Genomic DNA, 21,316 nt, shown 5'->3' with positions numbered 1-21,316 from the left:
AATATATTGTTACATGCTCGCTTTCTTTCTCAACTGGTTATTCCACTTAAGGCAGCTGTCTTTGTTTATGCCTTTTTTATGTATTTTGCCATAACTTTGTGTATTTGTCTATATGAGCTGCGGCAGATGAAAATCAGACTAAGCGCTGCCCTAGGGCGGTTTGTTCTGCGAGCGAGTACTTCGCTTATTGCGCATATTAACATTAAGCATGTCACATGTATTAAACAGTCATGTGTCGCCTATTCTCTGCTATCTGCATCAGTCTAAAATGTAAGAGTTTTCATCATTCAGTTATCTTGAGCCATTGCATATCATAATTATGTACATTTGCAATATTGATGTAATTTTAAAAATATAAGTACAATGTAAAAACATGTATAATAAGTGCATTGTATCAAATTATTAATTTAAATGTTGGCACACATTAGTTAAAGGAAGTGTATGTAAGATTGTGCCCTCCGACTCAAAGTTGCCAGATAAGCTGCAGGATCCAGCAGGAACGTTTGTAGCTGAATCTGCGGTAACTAGAGCAGATCTGGCAACCCGGATATAGAAACACTACTGACTTCGTGATTGGTAGATATTAGGTGGAGGGTGGAGCTTCATGGCAAAACACAATAACAACAACTTTTAAATGACAATATCCTACTCAGACTACTCTTGTCATAGAAGTATTTGAAATTAACATGATTTCTTAATGTCTAGTGACATATCAGGGCCATTTTATGATTAATTGAAATACATTTCTTGCATACAGTTCCTTTAAGGCCACCTAATATAAAGTGGGACCTGATTTAATTATCATTTGTGGGTCCGTAATTACTGCCATTTGTGTGAAATATGTAATCAATAATAATTTTTTTAACATAATCTAATTGCATGTACTTTGTTTTTGTTTTTTTGTAATCCAGATTACATATAATCAGTTATTACCTAGAACTGAACAAAAGGTGCATGGTTTTCTTTTACAGTCCAAGTAACAATATTTAAAAAAAACCTCTTGGTGTGTTTTTTTTCTTCTTCCCTCAGGTAAATGTGTGAAGATTAAGAAGAAACAAGGCCTTCCTACAAACTCTGACAACATTAATAGACATTCACCCAGCAACAAGAGGAGCGGTGGACCTAGTTTGGTAGCCCATAGGCCCTTGAAGGAACGTGTCATTCATGTTCTGGCCTTAAAGCCCTACAGCAAGCCAGAACTCCTGCTCTGGCTGGAGAGGGAGAAAGCCAGCCCCAAAGACAAGGCCGACCTGAGCGCTGTGCTGGATGAGGTAAAACACATGGCATGTCATGGCATGCTACAGTGAAAATGCCTATAACACACCAAATATTTGCATAAATGGACAAATATACTTTTGTGATTGTACTTGTGCCATATATAAATATCACTCTGTTTGGAAAAAATATATTTCGGCTTAAATGACATGTCAGGGTCAGTACGATTTTTTTGTAATGTCTTACGTTCAATCTAAGATTGCATTTACACGATTCAAAATTGTGAAATATTACTACAGTTTTCTATTTAAATATATATTTTTGGCAAAGCTGAATTTTTTAACTTTGTTATTCCAGTCTTCAGTGTCTCATGATCCTTCAGAAATCATTTGAATGCTGATTTGGGGATTTGATTCAAACCGCTAACTCATAAGCCTGCTCAAGTGTGTTTAATGAATCAATTTTACCGACTCAAGAAAAGAGAACCCGTTCATAAGAGTTGTTTGTTCACAAATCATGACTTGCGCTGTTCGTTACCGCATGCAGGAAAGGCTTTCTGAAAATGTAATTAAGGCCAGTCCGCAAGATGATATCTTCATATCTGTGTATGAATGCTCACGGAGGCTAGATTTGAAATGGTTGTCGTTTCAATTTTTTGTCACTTTCGTGACCATTTTAGTTCTAGTCTGGAGCCTGTATAATATTTTGTTAATTAAAATTCTCTGTCAGTGTTACATTCTGCACCAATGCCAAGTTTTTTTGTTTTTTTTCCCGGAACACACCCATCAACACTACTTCAAAATACACATTATTCAGCTTGTACAGATAATATAGTTTATGTCCAGAGCTGCTTCACTATTGGGCAGACGAGATGGCCGTGGCTGATTTTGCCAGTAGGTTTATTTGCTGAATGTTTCCTGCTGCGTTTATATTCAGGAGTTCCTGCACAGTCAACAAGGAGAGGTTGCGGTAGCAATTAGCCTGCTGCCTTAATGATATTTAGAGAATGGATCATGTTTTGACAGAAGGAGGGTTGTGCTGGCTTCACGTCCCATTTGTAGAAGTGCTTTACAGAACGTCCTGTGCTCCAATACGTTTATGCTTTCTGTTTTACATTTACGAGGTCTGAATTGAATTATTGTCCTCTGGATGTATTTAAGAATGTCCTTAAAAGGCCTATCGTATGTTATTTTTCTCTCTCGTAAAAAAATCTGAAGTGTCACATTTCTTCAAAAAAATGCTGACTGAAGGAAAGCTTGATGGTTCGAGTCATTCTTGAAGTATTGCTTTCTTGAGTGCATTTGGGAACAGAGGGCAGTTTCTGATTAGGAGTATAATTCTATTGTATATTTCCTTTCAGGTGGCTAAACTCAATCCCAAAGACCACAGCTTTACTCTAAAGGATGATTTCTACAGACATGTGCGGAGGGACTGGCCCGGCTATGTGGAGGAAGAGCGCCAACTCATTCAAAGGGTGTTGGCAAGGTACATTTTCTCAATTCTCACAACATTCCTGGTATCTTTTTATAAATATTTAGTGCTGTTTTATTGAGTCAGACCCTAATTTATCATAATTTAACTTACAATATCGGTATCTTTTTATAAATATTTATTGCCGTTTTAGTGAGTCAGACCCTAATTTATCATAATTTAACTTACAATATCTTTGCAGTTGGGATGTAGGAGTGTACAAGAAAAAAAAGGGTGTACGCTGTTTTATTTTTTTGTTTTTTGCAACTTCATACAGCTCTTCTAACCAACTTTTAGCTTGGCACAGCATTTCATTTTTCATTTAAAATGCTCAAAATGTATAAAATCAGGCCATTCTTAAATTTGCACACTAGCAAGGGTTTTCGCCCAACCAACACACTGTCACTCATAAGTGTATATTACATGATCTGTTTACATTCATTGAGCTCTCAATAGTTCCAAACTATTTTAAGCAGGTTAAGACATCAGTTTCACTATATCTGCAGAAATGTATGCTAAATATTTACGCATAATGTGCATTAAATACTACGCCGAAAACATTTACAGCAGCATTTGTTTTCTGGGAAGTGAAAGAGACAACATTAATATCTTTTTCTTAAGTTTAACCCTTAGGGTCACACTCGTTCTCCTTGGTGGTCAAAAGTGACCAAACATCTTAAGTGTAACTTTTTATCAATTAAATAAATCTACTATATTTTAGTTCAATAATATTTATTTAATATTTTGAGGAGATTTTTTTGTTAGGCAACTATGGAAGTAAAACTGTGCCACTGGATTTTGAATTCTAATTTTTAGCACTGAATTTTTTTACATCGAATTTTTAACACTGAATTTTATTTTGCATCTAAATCAGACTTTGAATTTTAAAAGCCATCGAATTTCTAGCTCTGTTTTTTTTTGACTATGACATTTTTTCAATGTTTTAAAAAAATTCAGTGTAAAAAGAAATTCAACGTCTCAAAAAATTCAGTGTAAAAAAATTCAACGTCTCAAAAGATTCAGTGTAAAATAATTCAACGTCTCAAAAAATTCAGTGTAAAATAATTCAACGTCTCAAAAAATTCAGTGTAAAAATATTCAGAGTCAACATCCGGGTAACCAAGGAGAAGCAATCGATCCCTGTATCAAATCATCCAACATCCAGCCAATCATTTACGCTCCATTGGTCATGAGTAAACTCACTGAAGCGCCATCGTGTGTGTTCTGAGCCATGCTGCTGAGCTCTGGAGCTCACCTGAAGTGAACTTCCCCGCCAGTGCCGTTTCTAGTCATAGGCAAACTAGGCGGTCGCCTAGGGCGCCAACAGCTGGGGGGCGTCAATGAGCCCCCGCCCCAACAAGATTTTTTAGTTATTTCATATATATTTTATTATTAATATTTCGTACTTTTTCTATTTCAAGGCATTATGATTAGTTGCGATTATTGGAGTGAAGTCGCCATGGTGATAGTGGAGCTGCTGTAATGAAATGAGATCATGTAGAGGGCGGCAGGGAACGTCGTCATCCGTGGCATTGTAACGCTTGTGTCCGAGTGAAAAATGCGGATAGCTCACTTAATGTAACTGTAGTGGATGCAAACACGGAGGCGATTAACATCAAACAGATCGCACTTTATTCCCCGCTGAACTCTCATCACAAACTCCCTTTCCATCCACAGCATTACTTAATAAAACAAAATAACTGTTAGCAACAGAAAACAGAAAATAATCCCCACACATGGGAGCTCAAGACTCAGTGCGCACATTCACAAAATGCAGACTTCGTTTGCAGGGAGCGCTCGCAACTCTTAAAGGCGCCACACTATATTTCTACTCGTTACAGCGTGCTTTAGTTTCATCATCATGAAAAGGTCAAAGCCATCAGGGGCTCAGTATCGTAAAAAGAAAGCGAAATATACAGGTATAGCCTACTTATTGGTTACTTGTTCTCTACTAAGCTGGTCCCTCTATCATAATGGTGAGCAAAACATTACACTGAATATTAGTACTGGACGGACCACACGCCATGCTCATTTCAGGTGCAGAACATTATAGCAGTTAATTTGAATTATTATTTTTTTTACATCAGAGATAGCTGTTTAGTGTAAATTGATTAAGTAGGCTAATACTGTCATAACCATGGGCGTCACTAGGCCCTTTTTTATGAACTTATGCATCAGCCCCCCCTAAAAAAATATGTGATTAACCTTTAAAACATGAAACTGGCGCAAGGCTTCGGCTACTGCTTCGTCCCGTCTTTTAGTCTTTGATTCACTGTGTTCTTCAATCCGCAGCGGCGCCGAGTGACATGGTTTTCAAGCTATTGTTATCTAATTTTTTGGCCTTCAGAACATCTTAAAATACACATATGTAGATCATAGAAATCAAATTTTTCTCGGGGGAGCATGCCCCCGAACCCCCCAACATCTGTGATCTCAGAGATAACCTAGCTACATTATTCGATTAATGCATGTACAATATGCCCATGAAATAAGGAAGTCATATTTACTTAATAAGTTGAAGTAAAAAAAAAAAAGGGGGGGGGGGGGGTGCAACATATTGTAACAACCGGATATAATGGAGGCAGAGAACACTACACCAGGAGGGCAGTTTACAATCAATTGCTTTATTATTAGTTAAAACACAACACTTTATAAAACACGTTACCCCCCTTGTTATGGGTGCCGTCATAAGGGACGGGATCACGTCAGCAGGGAAGTCACTCGGGGGTTCCCCCTTGTCGATTGCATCACAGTAGGCTTAAATTATTCTCTCCGGTTCAGCATCCTCCACAGTCCGGGTGCGGGTCAGATCACTTAGCAGGTAATTATGTGCCTTTAAAGAGCTCTCCTATCCAGCGCTTGAACCCCTAACTCTCTAACACATTTGCCCCCCACTAACTGACTATCTTCACCGCCGGAGACACTATTTGTCCCGAGCGGCCGTCTAGCGTTCCCCACAAATGAGAGCTCCTCGCACACGCAAATCACACCGTCCCTCTCGAGCGTCCCGCACCCATTCCATAAATAATCAGGGTTCACCCGCATCACCTGTGCACATTAATTACGAGTAGCTCATAAGTTAACCATAGCCACTCCCACAACCTACTACAATATGAATCTCGCCTAGGGTAGAAACGGCCCTGTTCCCCGCCTTCCTGTTTCAGCATCACATGACCAATGGAGCGTAAATGATTGGCTGGATGTTGGATGATTTGATACAGGGATCGATTGCTTCTCCTTGGTTACCCGGATGTTGACTCTGAATATTTTTACACTGAATTTTTTGAGACGTTGAATTATTTTACACTGAATTTTTTGAGACGTTGAATTATTTTACACTGAATCTTTTGAGACGTTGAATTTTTTTACACTGAATTTTTTGAGACGTTGAATTTCTTTTTACACTGAATTTTTTTAAAACATTGAAAAAATGTCATAGTCAAAAAAAAAACAGAGCTAGAAATTCGATGGCTTTTAAAATTCAAAGTCTGATTTAGATGCAAAATAAAATTCAGTGTTAAAAATTCGATGTAAAAAAATTCAGTGCTAAAAATTAGAATTCAAAATCAAGTGGCACAGTTTTACTTCCATAGGCAACTTAATAATATTTGTTATGATCCATTAACCACCATTTACATTTTTTTTTTTAATATCTATTTTTCTGTTTGTGTATTTAAGGCTAAAATAGAGATAACGTTTTTAAATTCCAATGCAAATTAGAGGCAATTGAGGGCCAGAAAATTCATATTCATATATAATGCCTTGGTTTACACACTTAATGCCTGTATGGCTCTTTAAAAATAAAAATGCATGTACCTCTAGTCTAGTTGCTCAAAAGAGTATTGGAGATCACTATTTCTCATTTATCTTTTTTTAGGTTTTGCATTTGAGGATATATTTAGACATTGTCATTTCGATTTTATGTTATATTTAAAAGGTTAATTACTCGCATCCTGATACTCACAGCATACACAAACAACTTTTGTAATATTACTATTTAGGTTTAATTTAATTTCAGTTTTTCTTTATTTCCAGTTAGCAATTTTAGTGCTAAAACTTAATTTCAGACAGGCAACATTTCTACATTTTGTTGAGTTTAGGTTTCTCATTTAAATTTACATTTAATTTCAGCTGTATTTCAATTAACACAGTTTTTAATAGTTTTAGTTTTAGGTAAGGATAATAACCCTGCTCAGGAACATGCTTTTAAACTTTGGTAACAGTATTATTTCCCAACTTTCTTTGACTAAGAAGGGCTGATGACGTTTAGTACAGTACTGTCATCCAGGCCTTGCCCCCGCAGTCTGCCGAGATGATGTGTTTTGGAGACCCTATTAACTACGCGTTTTAGCACAGATGATGTGGTTAATAGGCCTGTCTGAGCAGGAAGCCATGCGATTCACTGTGCTGTTGAGTGGAATTATGCTGAAAGCTTCTGTGCAGCCGCATTCAGACCCAGAACAATAGAGGAATAAACGGCAGCCATCCTGCCAAATACATGCTTGGCAGCCGTGTATTTGGGAGGTTTTCCACACTCCGCCTAACTGACTGTGTACTTCAGTCTCTTCGCTGCCTTCACCTCTGCTTCTCGATTTTTATGTGCACTGCCAGTCAAAGGGTCATAATGGGACAGCTCAAAACACTCTTGCAATAATCTCCAGAATGGGACTTGCACAACACAGCATGTTTGTTGAAACATCCACACACTGCTACTGCAAAAGTTCAGGGTCAGAAAGATTTTTAATAAAGGATGCATTTACTTTAAGTAATACTGTAAAATATTATTAAAAATTAAAAATGTTTCAATTTAATATATTTTGGTGCTAAAGAAACATTTCTTATTAATGTTGAAAAGTTTGATAATAGTTTTAATAGAACAGCATTTATTTAAAATAGAACTTTTGATGAATCCTTGTTTAATAAAAGTATAATTAAAAAACGTAATGACCTCAGACATTGGAACTGGTGGCATTTATTTATTAGTTTATTAGGACGCTTATGAGGAACGATCCTCCGTGTGATGAAAAAGCAGCTCTATAAGAGGAAGGAGCTGTAGGAAGCAGATTGCCAGAGGAAAGTTCCAGCCGAGTAGGAATGTCTCTGGCACCATTGTTCTCGTCACTGGACGTTATCGAGGCTTTTGCCAGTCTCACTGCAGATATTATCAGTTACCCGGAAATGCTAAGCTATACTAACAAGCCCCGGCGCTCTGACCGTATGAACGCTGTGCAGCAGTGTTCGTGTTGTTGGGAACGGCCCAAACTAATCAACACCCGAGCGAATCCTAGACCTTGATCCTGAGCTTGATTTCTTCCTGTTTAGGTCTTTCGATTCCTGTAAGCAAAACTGCACCGCCACCTTTTTATAGATTCCTGGAACAAGGAAGTTTATCTCAACTTGAGACGGTTCACGGATTTGTTTCAGAACTTAATTAGCAAAGGTTTCCTGCTGGCAAGACTGCACAGAATGACATTTTGACAGTGTCTCACTTTCTGATGTTCCAGAAAACTCCAGCCTCTCAGCAGCAGCAGTAGCCAGTTGAAAAGCCTCCAATCCAGCCATTCATTCCACAAAACCTCAGGGGATTCTCCATCCCAACTCAGCCCGGTCAAGAATCTCTCCGTGGTAAATATGCACCTATAAAAAGAAGTGCTACTTTTTCTCCTTGGAGTCTCATTTTAAAGCTTTTGCATGTTGTATAATCTCTGAAATGGACTACCAGGTTGTTGTGCGCACAGGTTTGTCATTGAATATGATTGATTTACCTGAGATGAGAGTGAGAAGAGCCTCCTTTTCTTTCTTGTTTTCTTGTGAAGATCATGCTTGGCGCCGTCTGCTCTTTATTTATGGAGATGCTGGAGGCGCTTCAGTCACTGCTGTTTGCAGGAGCCAATTAAGCTGCTGGTCCACACTATTGCTAGTCGTCATGCTGTTTTCCATCTGAAAATCTCCTTTCTTTTCTCCCAGAAACGCCCAGTGCCTTCCGACCATCTAGAAAGTCAGACGCCGAAAAAGCAACGTTTATTAGACCAGAACATGCCCTTGCAATCTCCTTCCAATGGATATCTCAGCTCCTCCATGGGGCGTAACTCTTCCGCTCATGGAAACACAAGTTCGCAGAGGGGTACCAATGCAGCCCAGCAGAGTCCAGATGGTCTTTACCAGCGGCACAAGCTCGGCGAGTCCAACAGCCTGCCCAAACCAGAACAGCCAGAGCCAGCACAGCAGCCGCCCACCAGCCCCAAACACACAAGAACTGAACCAGAAATCCGCACTGACCAGCAGCTAGTGAACGGCCAGCACAAAAAGAAGAAGTCCAAGAAGCATAAAGAAAAGGAGAGGGAGCGCTTAAAACCGGCGTGGGCCGAGACCAGTCCGGACCTCAAACAGAACCAAGAAAATATTAATGGTGGGTTAAAAGGCTTAAAAGTAAATCTATTGCAATATATTGGTGAATGATATATTCTTTGCAGAGAAAGTAATATACACTACCCTAAATGTTTGGGTCCGTAAGATTTCAAAATAAATAAATAAAAAATTCTGTAAGGATGCATAAAATTCATCAAAAGTGATATATTTCAAATATAGAAAAGTATGGATGCATTTTTCCGCCACAAAATAAAACATTTAAAAACATAATTGCTACATTTTTGTAAGATGTAAACAAAAAAAGGGTGAGATTTTTTTATTCTGTGGCAGAAATGAGCTTTAAAAGAAAAGTGTTATTTTAATCGTACAAATAAATATACTGTATTTTTTATTAAAGAAATGCAGTCTTGGTGAGCATGAGACTTTTCATTCCATTCATTCATACATTTAAAAAAGTCTTACCAACTCTAAACTTTTGAATTGTAGTAGTGTGTTTAACTAGGAAAATACAATTATTATTCATACCAATAGTGCAATTACAGCCCATAATAAATTTTTGTAATGGTATATTTGCTTGCTCCATTCACACAGGACAGGTATCACAGTTTTTATTTAAAAAAATGTAAAAGCTTTGATTGAATACATTTTTTCATTAAAATAAATATTACTTTAATTACATTTAAAAAAAATTATAATTTAAAAGTTATATATATATATATATATATATATATATATATATATATAGCATTATTATTTATTAACATATAAAGTAATTATTTAACAGTTTTTAAGTGGTTCTGTTATCAGCCAAGAGATTTTGAATAATAAAAAATAAAAGTTGTATAACATTATACCTCAATTTTCAATCACTTATTATTCATCCAAGTTTATGATAATGCTTGTTACATTGTAAAATGTCAGTCAGTGATATTAGCAGGGATTGTGGTGATCATGATAAATATTTCTTGCACTGCCATAAGGGCAATGGAGTCATTGTTTCTCAGAGGGCATTTCCCTAATAGATGTTTATGATGCTTCATAACTCCTATTGCATAAAAGAAAAGAAAACAGCCCGTCTCGGCTCTGCCACTGCAGTTCTTCTCAGAAGTGGCTCACTACAAGATGCTTTCATTTCCAGTCAAATGATGGCAGAACAGGTTCAGACATGCCAAGCAATTCAGGAAATGTTCCTGCACGTGTGTGTGCGAGCGCACAGATGTGTGTGTGTGAGGTTACTGCTCGTCTGCGCCCTTCCCTAGTTCTAGAGTGGATGATTAACTCGCTAACAGCTGGGTGACCCACTGTAAACTCTTCGACAGCCGGCTCGAGCTTGACGTCTTGTCAGCATCGACCACTCTCCGCGTCCCTTATCGCAACATTTGATAAATGACTCCATCAGCCCGGGCAGCGTGATATGGCGCTTTGATATGTTTGCGTAGTGAGATTATATAAACCTTTTTATGATTCTTGTCTGTGTTAATGTGTAGACCATGAACGGCCCAACACACCTGTTACCCGTGCCTCACCTGATGAGCTGCCTGACTATTTATTGTAAGTAAGACCAGATTTTGGCTTTATTTTACTGCTTTGCGCTTCTGTATATAAAGCTTGTCTGTTGAATAGCATCATAAATGAATGAAGAAATAGAAAATGACTAGTGCTGCACATTTAAAGCTATAGTGTGTGATTTTACACACCAGAATGGAATAAAAAAAAGCACACACACACAGGCCTTTAACCTTCTGTGTGGTTTTTGCTTTGACATTTTCTGAATATGAACTGTCAGAGGTCACAAACAGCACTGATCATGTCAGACAAACTCCTTGAGAATGAGAATACTCATTTATTTTGATATGTAGTGCCACCTACTGGTTTCTCTCTGGACTGGTTTCACCTAGCGACTTGAATTACTGTCACTGTTAAAATGGTTTAGTTCCCTCAATGATCTTTTCTTTTCAGAAAATACAACACTATTGCAGACTCTGAGCAGCGACAGAGGTACAAAGAGGATTTCTGTGCGGAATACGATGAGTACAGAGACCTTCACGAGCGCATAGGGAAAGTCACAGAGATTTTTGTACAGCTGGGCTCCAAGATAAAGACACTGTCTCCTGGGACACAGGAGTATAAGGTATGGAGAAAAAAAACATAATATACACTACTGTTCAAAGGTTTGGAGTCAGTCCTTTCTTATTCATTAGACAGTCCTGAAAAAAATATATATCACATTTACAACTTTGAAAATAAGAAATATTTCTTGAGTATCAAACTAGCATATTTCTGAAGGATCATGTGACACTGAAGGCTGGAGTAATGGCCAACACTAAACAAATTACACTTTAAAATATATTAACATAGAAAACAGTAATATAATATTAACTATATTACTGTTTTACTGTATTTTTGAACAAATAAATGCAGCCTTGATGGTAATATACTGATGAGACTTCTTTCAAAAGCATCAAAACATCTTACCAACCCCAACATTTTGAACAGTACTGTCCATATTTAATGTAATTTTAATGCACTGTTTTTGTTTTGTTTTTCTTGTGTCCGTGTTTTACAAGATAATTATATATAAAATCTAACAGTTACATAATACATCAGAGGTTATTTTAGATTAATATGTTTGATTTTGATTATTCTAGGTAATGGAAGATCAAATAATGGAGAAATATAGGAAGTATAAGAAGGTAAGAAAATTGTGTGTACAAAGCACATGTTTAACTCACTATACCGCGTAACTTCACTATGAGCCTTATTTGAATAATCGAATAGAAAATCTTAAAATCAAATTTCTTTTTTCAGTATTATTTTAGTATTACTCAATTGATTTTAGTAATTTTGCTTTTGCCATTATTATTAGTGTTTTTTAATAATTCAACAAGTTTTAGTAACCATTTTATTGCAGTTAGTTGCCAATGCAACATTTTTAATGTTCATTTAGGTTTTTTAAGTTTAAGCTCTCTCATTTAATATGTATATCTTTTTTTTTTTTTAATAAATGAAAACCTAACTGGACCTTGTATGCCTTATTGTGTCTATATGAAAACTGAACATTATATGTAGTGCACCTTACGTCCAGCAGATGCCGCTCTTTTTGATAGCTGAGCATTTACAGGGGCTTTCACACCAGAGGAACACTTTCATGATTCCTGTAACTAATAGGGGAAGTTCCCGCTTTTTGGTGTGCTCTCACCACAGGAACTGGGAACAATTTAAGTCATATAGGGGGCCTTTTGGGGGGACTAAATTAGCAGAGTATGGTCCGACACATCACAATAGGAACTACCAGTGTATGTTGACTGGCCGAACACATGCCTTATGAAACGCTTTTACCCGGCATTTTTAAAAAGCTGTCAGCCATTTTAAAGGAACACGGCAACTTTTTTGGACTTTATCTATTTGCTGTGTGTGTGTGTGTGTGTGTGTGTGTGTGTGTGTGTGTGTGTATATATATATATATATATATATATTTTTTTTTTTTCTGATTTGATCAGAAACTAAGCGTCATCACTACGACACACCTTTCACAGCATCGGTTCTGCCTTTTGTTTAAACATGGTGCGTTCTGGGACTGATCCAGGAATGTTACTAGGTCCCCATCCCGGGATCAATCCCAGGACGGGTTTGCGTTCACACAGAAGGCACTCTAGCAATTCCAATAACTACCCGGTGTGAAAGCCCCTGAAGTAGGATATCAATATTGATTAACTTGTTTGATTTAGTTTTTCTATGTATTTATGATCTTCTCTGTCCCTGTAGAAGTTTCCAGGCTACCGGGAAGAAAAGAAACGCTGCGAGTATCTCCATCAGAAACTATCACACATCAAAGGCCTGATTCTGGACTATGACCGCACACAAGCGCCCTCCTAGTGCCAGCCATTCCACTCTCCTCCTCCTCCTTCCCAGTCTGCTCGTACGGACCAAAAGACTCCTCAGTGGACATAATGCAGGACCTTGAGAGCCAAGGCATTTCCACATCCTCCGCACAAACTGTGGGTAACCGTGTGGAGGCAGAGGATCCGAGTCCAAACTATCAAACAAAGGCCAAGACCTCCGACTAGTGACTTAAGCCCTTTAAAGTTTTGATTTTGATAAAAAAGTGTTGAGGAATTTGGTTAGACGTGAGACACAACCTAAGCCAAAATCGTTCCCCCCGCCTCCCAAATGCAGCATACCTGTAACTGTTGCCCTTGATCTTCTATCTTCAGCTCTGAGCTCTTCAAGGCTGCAGGCTGCTTTTATGGTACAATCATAAAGCCTGGACGATGAGAGATGATTATCTTAACGTGTTCGCTGTCTGTTATCGAAGCACAGTTTCTATTTTGATATTTTACTGAATGTATATTTGTATACTTGTAAGATCTTGACATCTATTATAGAGCGTTTAATCACTGGATAGAATAAGGGAAACCTGGGATTTTCTCAGCTCTGGGGTGATAAGAACGTCCGTGTGAAAGCACCTATATCAGACTCTCAATTGGACCAGACCTTTCTCTTTTGTGTGTGTAGCCACATGATGAGTTTTGGGATCCAAATTTAATCTCTAATTCCTCAGCGAATTCCTTACACAATAGCCGATTGTGTAATGAAAGGAAAGGTGCTTAACCTGGATGCATCAAAATGTGGGGGAAAAAATCAAATATGACAAACATATGGAAGCTTATTTCCATACACAAAGGTAATTGTGACTTTTTGTCTCACAGTTCTGACTTTTGTTATCAGAATTGCTGGATGTAAACTCACAATTATGTGTTATAAAGTCAGAATTGTCTGACAAACTTGATTGCAACAGGATTGCGAGTTTATATCACACAATTTCGACTTTATAACACCCAATTGCGAGTTTGTCATCCAATTGCAATATAAGTTATCAAATACAAGAAAAAAAGTCATAATTGTGAGATAAAAAGTCGCAGTTACCTCATTCAGTGATAATCTCATGAGTTTTGTGTCCAGGGTCCAGTGCTCAAACCACTACAGCACACTGTGTCCTTAAATGAATGATGTTGATAACATTATTATAGTTATTATTTGGACACTAAACGGCAGAAACAATCATGTTTGAAAGCACATTTAATTTCTAAATGTCATTTCTTTATCTTTTTTTTAACAAAACAAATGTATTGATTAATGAAAGAACATATTCATGAGCTTATCTGTTGGATATGTTACAGGAACTTTTTTATTGACATGTCGTTATTGGTTTCATTTCTTGAAGTTTGAAATAACTGCGTTCTTTCCCTTTAAAGCATGAAGGTGACTCTGTCAGGCTTTCTCTCGATCCTGACTTTTGTTTGGGCCATGTTTTATGTGAATGAAAGTATACAGTATGTCTGTTTTCCCAGAATGTAGGACTTAATGAACACAGATGGAAGATCTCACCGGTCTTCTACTTTACGTAATGATCTGACACCAAACATTGTAGAAGCAGAGTCTTTCCAAAGTCCCTCTAGTCCGTGTCATTCCTGTTCATGCCCATAGCCTCATCATGTACATTATGGAAGTATTTTTTGTGTCACTTTTGCGCTTTGACATTTCTCTTGTGGAGACTGCTGATCTGTTATTTATGTCACTACAGTGTTAGTTCCTCTAATCCTTGATCCTGATTTGTTATCTGGCTGGAAAACTGATAAATGCCAAAATAGCATTGCTCTTTTTATTGTTAACAGTTTGTTTCATCCTTTCATGGGGCAACTTCATGTATTGATGTAGATGCCTTAATAAACTGGACCACATTAACTTAATACTATGGACATGTCTAATGAATTTCATTGCTTTGTGTTTAGCACAGTACCGCTATTGGGCGGAGCTTAACATAATGACGGCTGAGTTGCGTTTGCGTGCTACTAGTAAACAACAGAAGCTGGCGAACGGCGGCCTTTCGAATCGGCTTTGACCGCGACTCTGGAAGACTTGGAGTTAAGCTTTTCTCTGAGAAAAGAACAAAGAACGGCACTGAAGTCATTCTTAAGAAGGGAAGATGTGTTCAGTTTTGCCGACCGGATACAACGAAAGTTTAATCTGTCAACTAGCTCCACCACTTCACCTTCGTTGCTCTGGTTGGTGTAGCGCTATCCTATCGCGTGCAGAGGGAGTTTGAAAGACAACCGTTTATCCGCCCCTCAGATTGAGCCCTGTCTATGGTGAGTTTCCAGACCAAACATCTTGATGTGGGTCTGGCTTGTCAGGCTAATTTTTGACTAAAACTATTTCATTGAAAAAAGCTGAAATATATATAAATACTGGATGAAAAACTTGACTAAAATTGCCTTGACATCTAACTGAAATAAAACGTTTATGTTGAAAAAATAAAAGTGTAAAAAAAAAAAATAAAGTCGATAGAGAACCAGAATTTTTTAATTTCCAGTTCTTAATATGGCATTCAATTCTGCATATATAATGCCGAATTCAGAGCTGGACAGTAACGGAGTACATTTACGCGAGTACAGTACTTAAGTACAATTTTGAGGGCTCTGTTCTTTACTCGAGTATCATTTTTGGGGAGTATTCACGACTTTACTCAAGTACACTTAAGAGGCAAATACTGTACTCTTTACTCCACTACATTTCTATCCATAACCAAAAGCACCCGTTACTACTTCTAAAAAAAAGGAAAAAATAAAAATCTTAGAAACCTTCAATTTGTTGTTTCCCTCTCAAACGTGATTGGAGGGTGCAGGTGCCACTGATCGAGACACGTGATAAGGGAAACATGATGAATGCAGTATGTCCAGATTATATTCATACCATAAAGAATATTCTTTTTTTAGCAGTTGTTCAGTAATGGTTCAAAATATGTACCCGTTCAAGAGAGTATGCGATTTCGGACACAGCATTTCATTGGAGTTGTCTAATCATTTTGTCTGCTTAAATCCCAAGGCCGTTTACATAACACTGCTTTTGACTAAAAAGTGAAACTTTATGCTTTTTGGCCATTAATTTACATGACAACAGTGTTTTGGGGGCCTGAAAACTTTAAAATGGCTTTCAAAGTGTATATCTCACAATCATTGTTTAAATTGTTTCATTCCATGGCCGAATAAAAGTTGCAATTACTTTTTTTTTTTCAGTGGTGGAAACAAGCTTCCATACTAATGTGGTGGTATAACTGCTGTGATATTCTGTTTGGCAGACGCGAGGAACAAATAAGCCAGAACATTTTTAACAGTGCATAAAAATTCCTTTATTAAAGTTCACAGTTTGTACTTGGAGCAGTTTGTGCCAATTATGTAGAATCAGAACATAATAAAATTTGTCTTGTGTCATGATAAACCAAAATTGGAAAACCCTCTCACACACCTAAAATAAAATCCACTTCTGTAAACAATTCTAGGATCTGTCAGGATGAGGTAGAATATATATATTTTCACAGATGGTTCTCCAAATAGAAGAGACTAAATGTAAAGCACATATTTCAAAAAGCTGTGTATCTGCCGCCATAGAGAGCATCTTTTGCCTGGAAAATAAATGTCACAAGCTCCAAAATTGGAAAAACATCATCTCAATATCACCAGATCAACGATCTCTATTAAAAGTACTAAACGGTGCTTAATATCCAGGTGTATTGCTTCACTAGGACTGCCCTGATAATACAACAGCAGATATGGCAAGGCACTCTTTTTAATAAAAGTGTACACCGCATGTGGTCCAACACACACTACGAAATCTCACCTAAATTATGCTATTTTTATGCTATTTTTTGCAGGTGCACTGCTGAATTATGGATGTGTGCTATCCTCCTATATCCCTTATACAACAACTAGTAGATTTCGTCACAAAAGTAAGCTTAAGAGAAGTCTACGTTCACGCTAAAATGAGATCAAAACATTTGTTAGGAAAGAAAATCCTTATTTAAGACTTTCTGGATGTTACTCTCAAGCACTTTCCTCATTCCCTAAATCATGGCTTGATTCTGAGGTTGGGCCTCAAGACTGACAGTATGCCTAAAAGAGAGGAAACAAGCCCACAGAAGCCCACCACACCTGCGTTTGTCTGGTAAACGCCCAGTTTGTCAAGTGGAATGAAAAGGTCGCACACATTTTTAAGCGTATCGAGAGCCACAGACGGCTGACTCCTGAGGCTCTCGAGGAGGAGGAAGAGGAACGCATCGAGCTGAGGCACTATGACACAAGCCACATCTGGGCTTTCATTAAGGTGCTGGTCGACTTTTTGCTGGTAGTGTCTTTCCCGAGACTTCTGCGCCATAAGTTGGACGATCACATAGGCGTCTCTGGTTAGATTCATGACCAAGGACAGGAAATAGAAGCGGGTGGAGTTCAAGCTCCAGCGTTCCTTGTCGATATCTTGTACCAGCCCGATACTTCTGGCCCAGAGTATGTTGTCACAGATGAAGTACAAGGCACGACTGAAGTTGGCAAAAGTAAGGCAAAAGCGCAGCACGGGGTCAGAAACATTAAGAGTGCTCTTGGCCGCATTGATAGAGTTCACCGTGTTCCCAAGCCTGAATACTGAAAAACAGCAAAACAGACCCATTATGGATGATATTCTTCTCATTTCTGTGAAAATAGAGGCTATTTTCTAGGCAAGCTAGATGCCGTAAAACTAAATTACTACAGTATTGTGCACAAGTCTTAGGCTTTTTCAAAAGTCTAGAGTCTTACTCTTTTTAAGCCAGTTGTTTATATATTTTGCTATAGTCTGTCAGCAGGTAATATCATTTTACATCAAAAATGTTTTTGCCATTTATTGTAATCCATTCCAGTGAGTTTTGTATCAGAAGGAGTCTGAAAACAGCTGTTTGATCCACACCGAGATCTAATCTCACCATCATTGAGTCCGTCTGTGATTACATGAAGAAACTGAACAAAATCCACAAGAACTGCGACAACATCTCCAAGACGCTTAAAGAAACCCTCCTGCAAAGCTCCCTGAAAAACTATGAGCAAGTATACGAGGACAAAAGCTGTTTAAAACGCAAAAGGTGGTCACACCAAACACTGATTTGATTTAGTTATTAGAAGTTAATTGATAAACTAAATATTAGATCTCCGTGTGGATCAAACAGCTGTTGTCAGACTCCTTCTGCATACAAAAATCTCACTGGCATTGATTATTACAATTAATGGCAAACTAATGTTTGAAAAGGTAAACTGATATTACCTACTGACACACTATTGCAAAATACACAATATACTGGGTTAAAATACTAACGTGCCTAAGATTTTGCACAGTACTGTGTGTGTGTGTGTGTGTGTGTGTGTGTGTGTGTGTGTGTGTATATATATGTGTGTTTTTTTTTTTTCATTTGTAATTAGTAACAGGTTTAATCTTACTATTAAGAGTTTAACAGAGCTACAATGTAGCCATAATCTGACTTTAGCTTACTTATTACAGTGCTCTCACAATAAAAATGTAGGGCGGGACTTGATTTTGTCCATTGGAATTTGATTGGATGGTGGTTTGCTATTGCTGTGATCTCATGTGAGTGACAGGTTGCCCCGCCCTCACACCAGTAAACACGTCATCAGAGAAGAGACGTTGTTTCAGTGGGAGTGGGGTGTAACTTTGATCAAAGATTACAATGCCACACGAATAATAAAATAATAATGTGTACATATAAATCATAATGAATACTTAAATAGATTTCACAGCGACTAATTTGATGTCATTAAACTGTAAAGGAATATCACTACAAAAATAATAATGTCTCATAAGTATTCGTAATAAATAAGCACTAGTAAAGCTATAATACACGCTAGCAACTACTGACAAATAATTAAAAAGAACTGTTGTGTTATGCAACGGTAAATGTTCGTTCTTACGCTTCCGCCCTGAACTCATATTTGACTCCAGAAGCTGCAGCTTTTTCACCAGCTCTTTTCTCTTCGCCTCATTCCTCAGAAGGTATTTCGCCAAAGCGCATGCATATTGGGTTGCTCTAAAGTAAACAAACAAATAAAATATTCAAACAGTCTCGATCGTCTTTTTTTATAGGAAATAATTTCAATGCAATGTTGTTTTGACGGATGACATGCTTTGATAAGAAGCACTGACCTGAATATGCGATCCCTTCCTTGGCTTTGGTTAGTGAAGCTAATGAAAGTTTCCATGTGTGCAACAGCTAGCGTGCAACAAAACTGCAAAATTTCTTTCACGAATAAATGACTAAAAAGCCGGAAAGCAGTGCATAGTCAAAGTTAAAGATCCGTGTATTGTCACAGTATGTCTTGGTCAAATCCACACGATCATGCTTGACTGTGGGAACTGAGGTGAAAGTTCATGCAACATACAAAACACACGCTGGAGCCACACAAACTTCACATGCCAAGTACATTATTGTGTCGCGCTTGTAAAAACAAAAAACGCTTCGAGCTAACTAATTCTAGGAGATTTAACATTTATGAGTATGAAATTACAAAAAATTATGACAGACAGGAGGTTCTCTTTTTTCGTGGCGATTAAGAAGTCCGATTCATTTTCCAGAATCGGTTCTTTCAAACAGTTCAGTTTTACGTCATGACGTAAATGCGTCATCACACGGTCACTGGCATCCCAGTCTGATTTTAATCATTTAAATTCAGTTATTTTAATTCTCGCATAAGCCATATGTAGGCAGTATTTTATTAATAAGCGTGTTTTTGGGGATATTTCATGCATCACAGTTTTGTATGTTGCAATTACGATTAAGTTGTAAACAGTCCTTTTTTGTACGTTTTATTTGTAACATTTCTTCTGGTCGGCTATTAAGTAACACTTTTTTTCACCCCAAATGTCAAATCCTCCGTGATCTGTTGGAATGAATCGTTTGTGAACCAGTTCATCTTTTTCTTTGAAAGATCCGACTCAAAAGAGCGATTCATTCACGTTCACTGATGTTCATTGATGTTTAAATATCAGGGCTCTCAAGTCTCACGCACTGGGCGTGAGACACACGCATTTCAACCCATTCACACGCTCACACGCCACACCTTGTATTTCTCACGCAGAGAAATCGCCAGGGTAATACGCGCGCTATTAGAGGAGTCAAGCGAGTTCCCCATAGAGTTCTGACGGCCCTGCCACGCACCAGTTAATCTAATAAAAATAGAGACCGAACAGCCAATCATAAAATAGACTTGCTGTATCTGGGTAAGATAAATATTCCCTCCACCCAATAACGTTTACGTTCTGATTCCAACGTCACATTCTGTGATTCACGCCACGGCCTCGCTCATTGAATCAAATGCTCGCTGAAGTACCATTAGTTGGCAACTACAAACCCCGATGACAGACGCAGAGACACAAAGATAACGGTGTCAAGTTAAGTTTCTGACAGCACTTTGTTTTCTGTTCTTAATCCCTCAACAAAACTTAAAGGAAGCCTTGTCTCAATCATGATTTGCATGAAATGCATTTTGCTGTACGTTATTGCGCTCTCACTCAGTGAACATCTGTGCTCTTCTGCACTTCTGCACTTTTCATTTAAGTAATAATTCCAAACATCACGAGGCAGACGACACTAGTGATCAAATACAGTCGAGTTATTAACCCGCTCCACAGCACCACCCAGTGGATTTAGTTAAAACTGCGAGATTTAGAGGGATTTATCATGGATTCACTGCATTTGCGGCCAGCGAAGCAATATAGTAAAATTGCAATATTATTTTTATTTTTCGAACATTAATTACAGATCAAATATATTCGTGCTCACCCCTATTTATGGAAGCTGAAGTGTAGCGATATAAAATTTGCAATGCAATATGTAAAATGGCAATGCATTTCAAAATTTACATTTACATTTTCCATACCATGTGTGCATCATTTGGAGCAAAATAATAATTCAAATTGAATAATATAATTTACATTTGCTATTTCCTACACTAGTTTTAACATAAAAATTTAAACATAAATTGTATATTGTAGGCTAATACTTTATATAAGTTGCAAAATTAAAATTAAAATGTATTACAGAAATAATTAGATGTGTTTAACATGTTCAAGCAATTCCAAAAATTATGCCACATCACCGCACTAGCCATTATTTTTAATGGAAAGGAGACATAGGTGTTATTCAAGAATTAATTAAATTTTGCATGGTTCCAAAAAATTTTTTTTACATTTTGTTATTTTAACTGAATTCAGAAATGCTTTTGAAATTAAAAACTTTGCTTTTAATAAACAAAATACATATTTGAAATAAAGACTGTTTGGAGTTGGGTGCTCCGTTCCCTGCATCCACAGCCTTTGTTGTTATTTTGAGTGTACACAAATAAAAGTAGACAGTTTATAATTATGTCTTGTACTTAGCCTATCTGTA

General features: G+C 37.5%; 3 protein-coding genes across 3 annotated transcripts in view; 1 reads left to right on the top strand and 2 right to left on the bottom strand.

The window, feature by feature from the left end:
• fkbp16 (FKBP prolyl isomerase 16) overlaps nucleotides 1-8,638 on the bottom strand; it is a 108,508-nt gene extending 99,870 nt beyond the window's left edge. Inside the window, exon 1 of the mRNA XM_067418945.1 lies at nucleotides 8,451-8,638. The gene's annotated coding sequence lies outside the window, so the exon portion shown is untranslated. The remainder of the gene's footprint in view (nucleotides 1-8,450) is intronic.
• The window catches only part of LOC137042968 (novel protein similar to elongation factor RNA polymerase II (ell)), a 50,168-nt gene extending 35,364 nt beyond the window's left edge, over nucleotides 1-14,804 (top strand). The window contains exons 5-12 of the mRNA XM_067418943.1: nucleotides 1,030-1,271; nucleotides 2,576-2,700; nucleotides 8,190-8,310; nucleotides 8,653-9,094; nucleotides 10,542-10,605; nucleotides 11,014-11,185; nucleotides 11,703-11,747; nucleotides 12,820-14,804. Coding sequence (XP_067275044.1) covers nucleotides 1,030-1,271; nucleotides 2,576-2,700; nucleotides 8,190-8,310; nucleotides 8,653-9,094; nucleotides 10,542-10,605; nucleotides 11,014-11,185; nucleotides 11,703-11,747; nucleotides 12,820-12,930 — 1,322 coding nt within the window. The 3' untranslated portion in view covers nucleotides 12,931-14,804. The remainder of the gene's footprint in view (nucleotides 1-1,029; nucleotides 1,272-2,575; nucleotides 2,701-8,189; nucleotides 8,311-8,652; nucleotides 9,095-10,541; nucleotides 10,606-11,013; nucleotides 11,186-11,702; nucleotides 11,748-12,819) is intronic.
• A 1,414-nt stretch (nucleotides 14,805-16,218) lies between these two features.
• Nucleotides 16,219-19,512, bottom strand: pex11a (peroxisomal biogenesis factor 11 alpha). Its single transcript, XM_067419823.1, has 3 exons — nucleotides 19,075-19,512; nucleotides 18,843-18,958; nucleotides 16,219-17,528 (listed from the first exon to the last, which is right to left on the bottom strand). The coding sequence occupies exons 1-3, from the start codon at nucleotides 19,128-19,130 to the stop codon at nucleotides 16,960-16,962; spliced, it is 741 nt and encodes a 246-aa protein (XP_067275924.1). The 5' UTR covers nucleotides 19,131-19,512; the 3' UTR covers nucleotides 16,219-16,959.
• Nucleotides 19,513-21,316: the final 1,804 nt, after the last annotated feature.

This window comes from Pseudorasbora parva, chromosome 16 (genome assembly GCF_024679245.1).
Source record: "Pseudorasbora parva isolate DD20220531a chromosome 16, ASM2467924v1, whole genome shotgun sequence".
NCBI lineage: Eukaryota > Metazoa > Chordata > Actinopteri > Cypriniformes > Gobionidae > Pseudorasbora > Pseudorasbora parva.
Note: the sequence above shows the minus strand (reverse complement) of the source record. Positions and strands in the feature narration are given on the sequence as shown.

Bases quoted from the DNA above. Each gene is read 5' to 3' on its own strand.
- pex11a (XM_067419823.1), bottom strand. From the start codon at position 19,130: ATGGAAACTTTCATTAGCTTCACTAACCAAAGCCAAGGAAGGGATCGC. The intron at 18,959-19,074 runs GTCAGTGCTTCT...TGTTTACTTTAG, and splicing joins GGAAGGGATCGCATATTCAG to AGCAACCCAATATGCATGCG. The intron at 17,529-18,842 runs GTAAGAACGAAC...GCTGTTTTTCAG, and splicing joins TATGAGTTCAGGGCGGAAGC to TATTCAGGCTTGGGAACACG.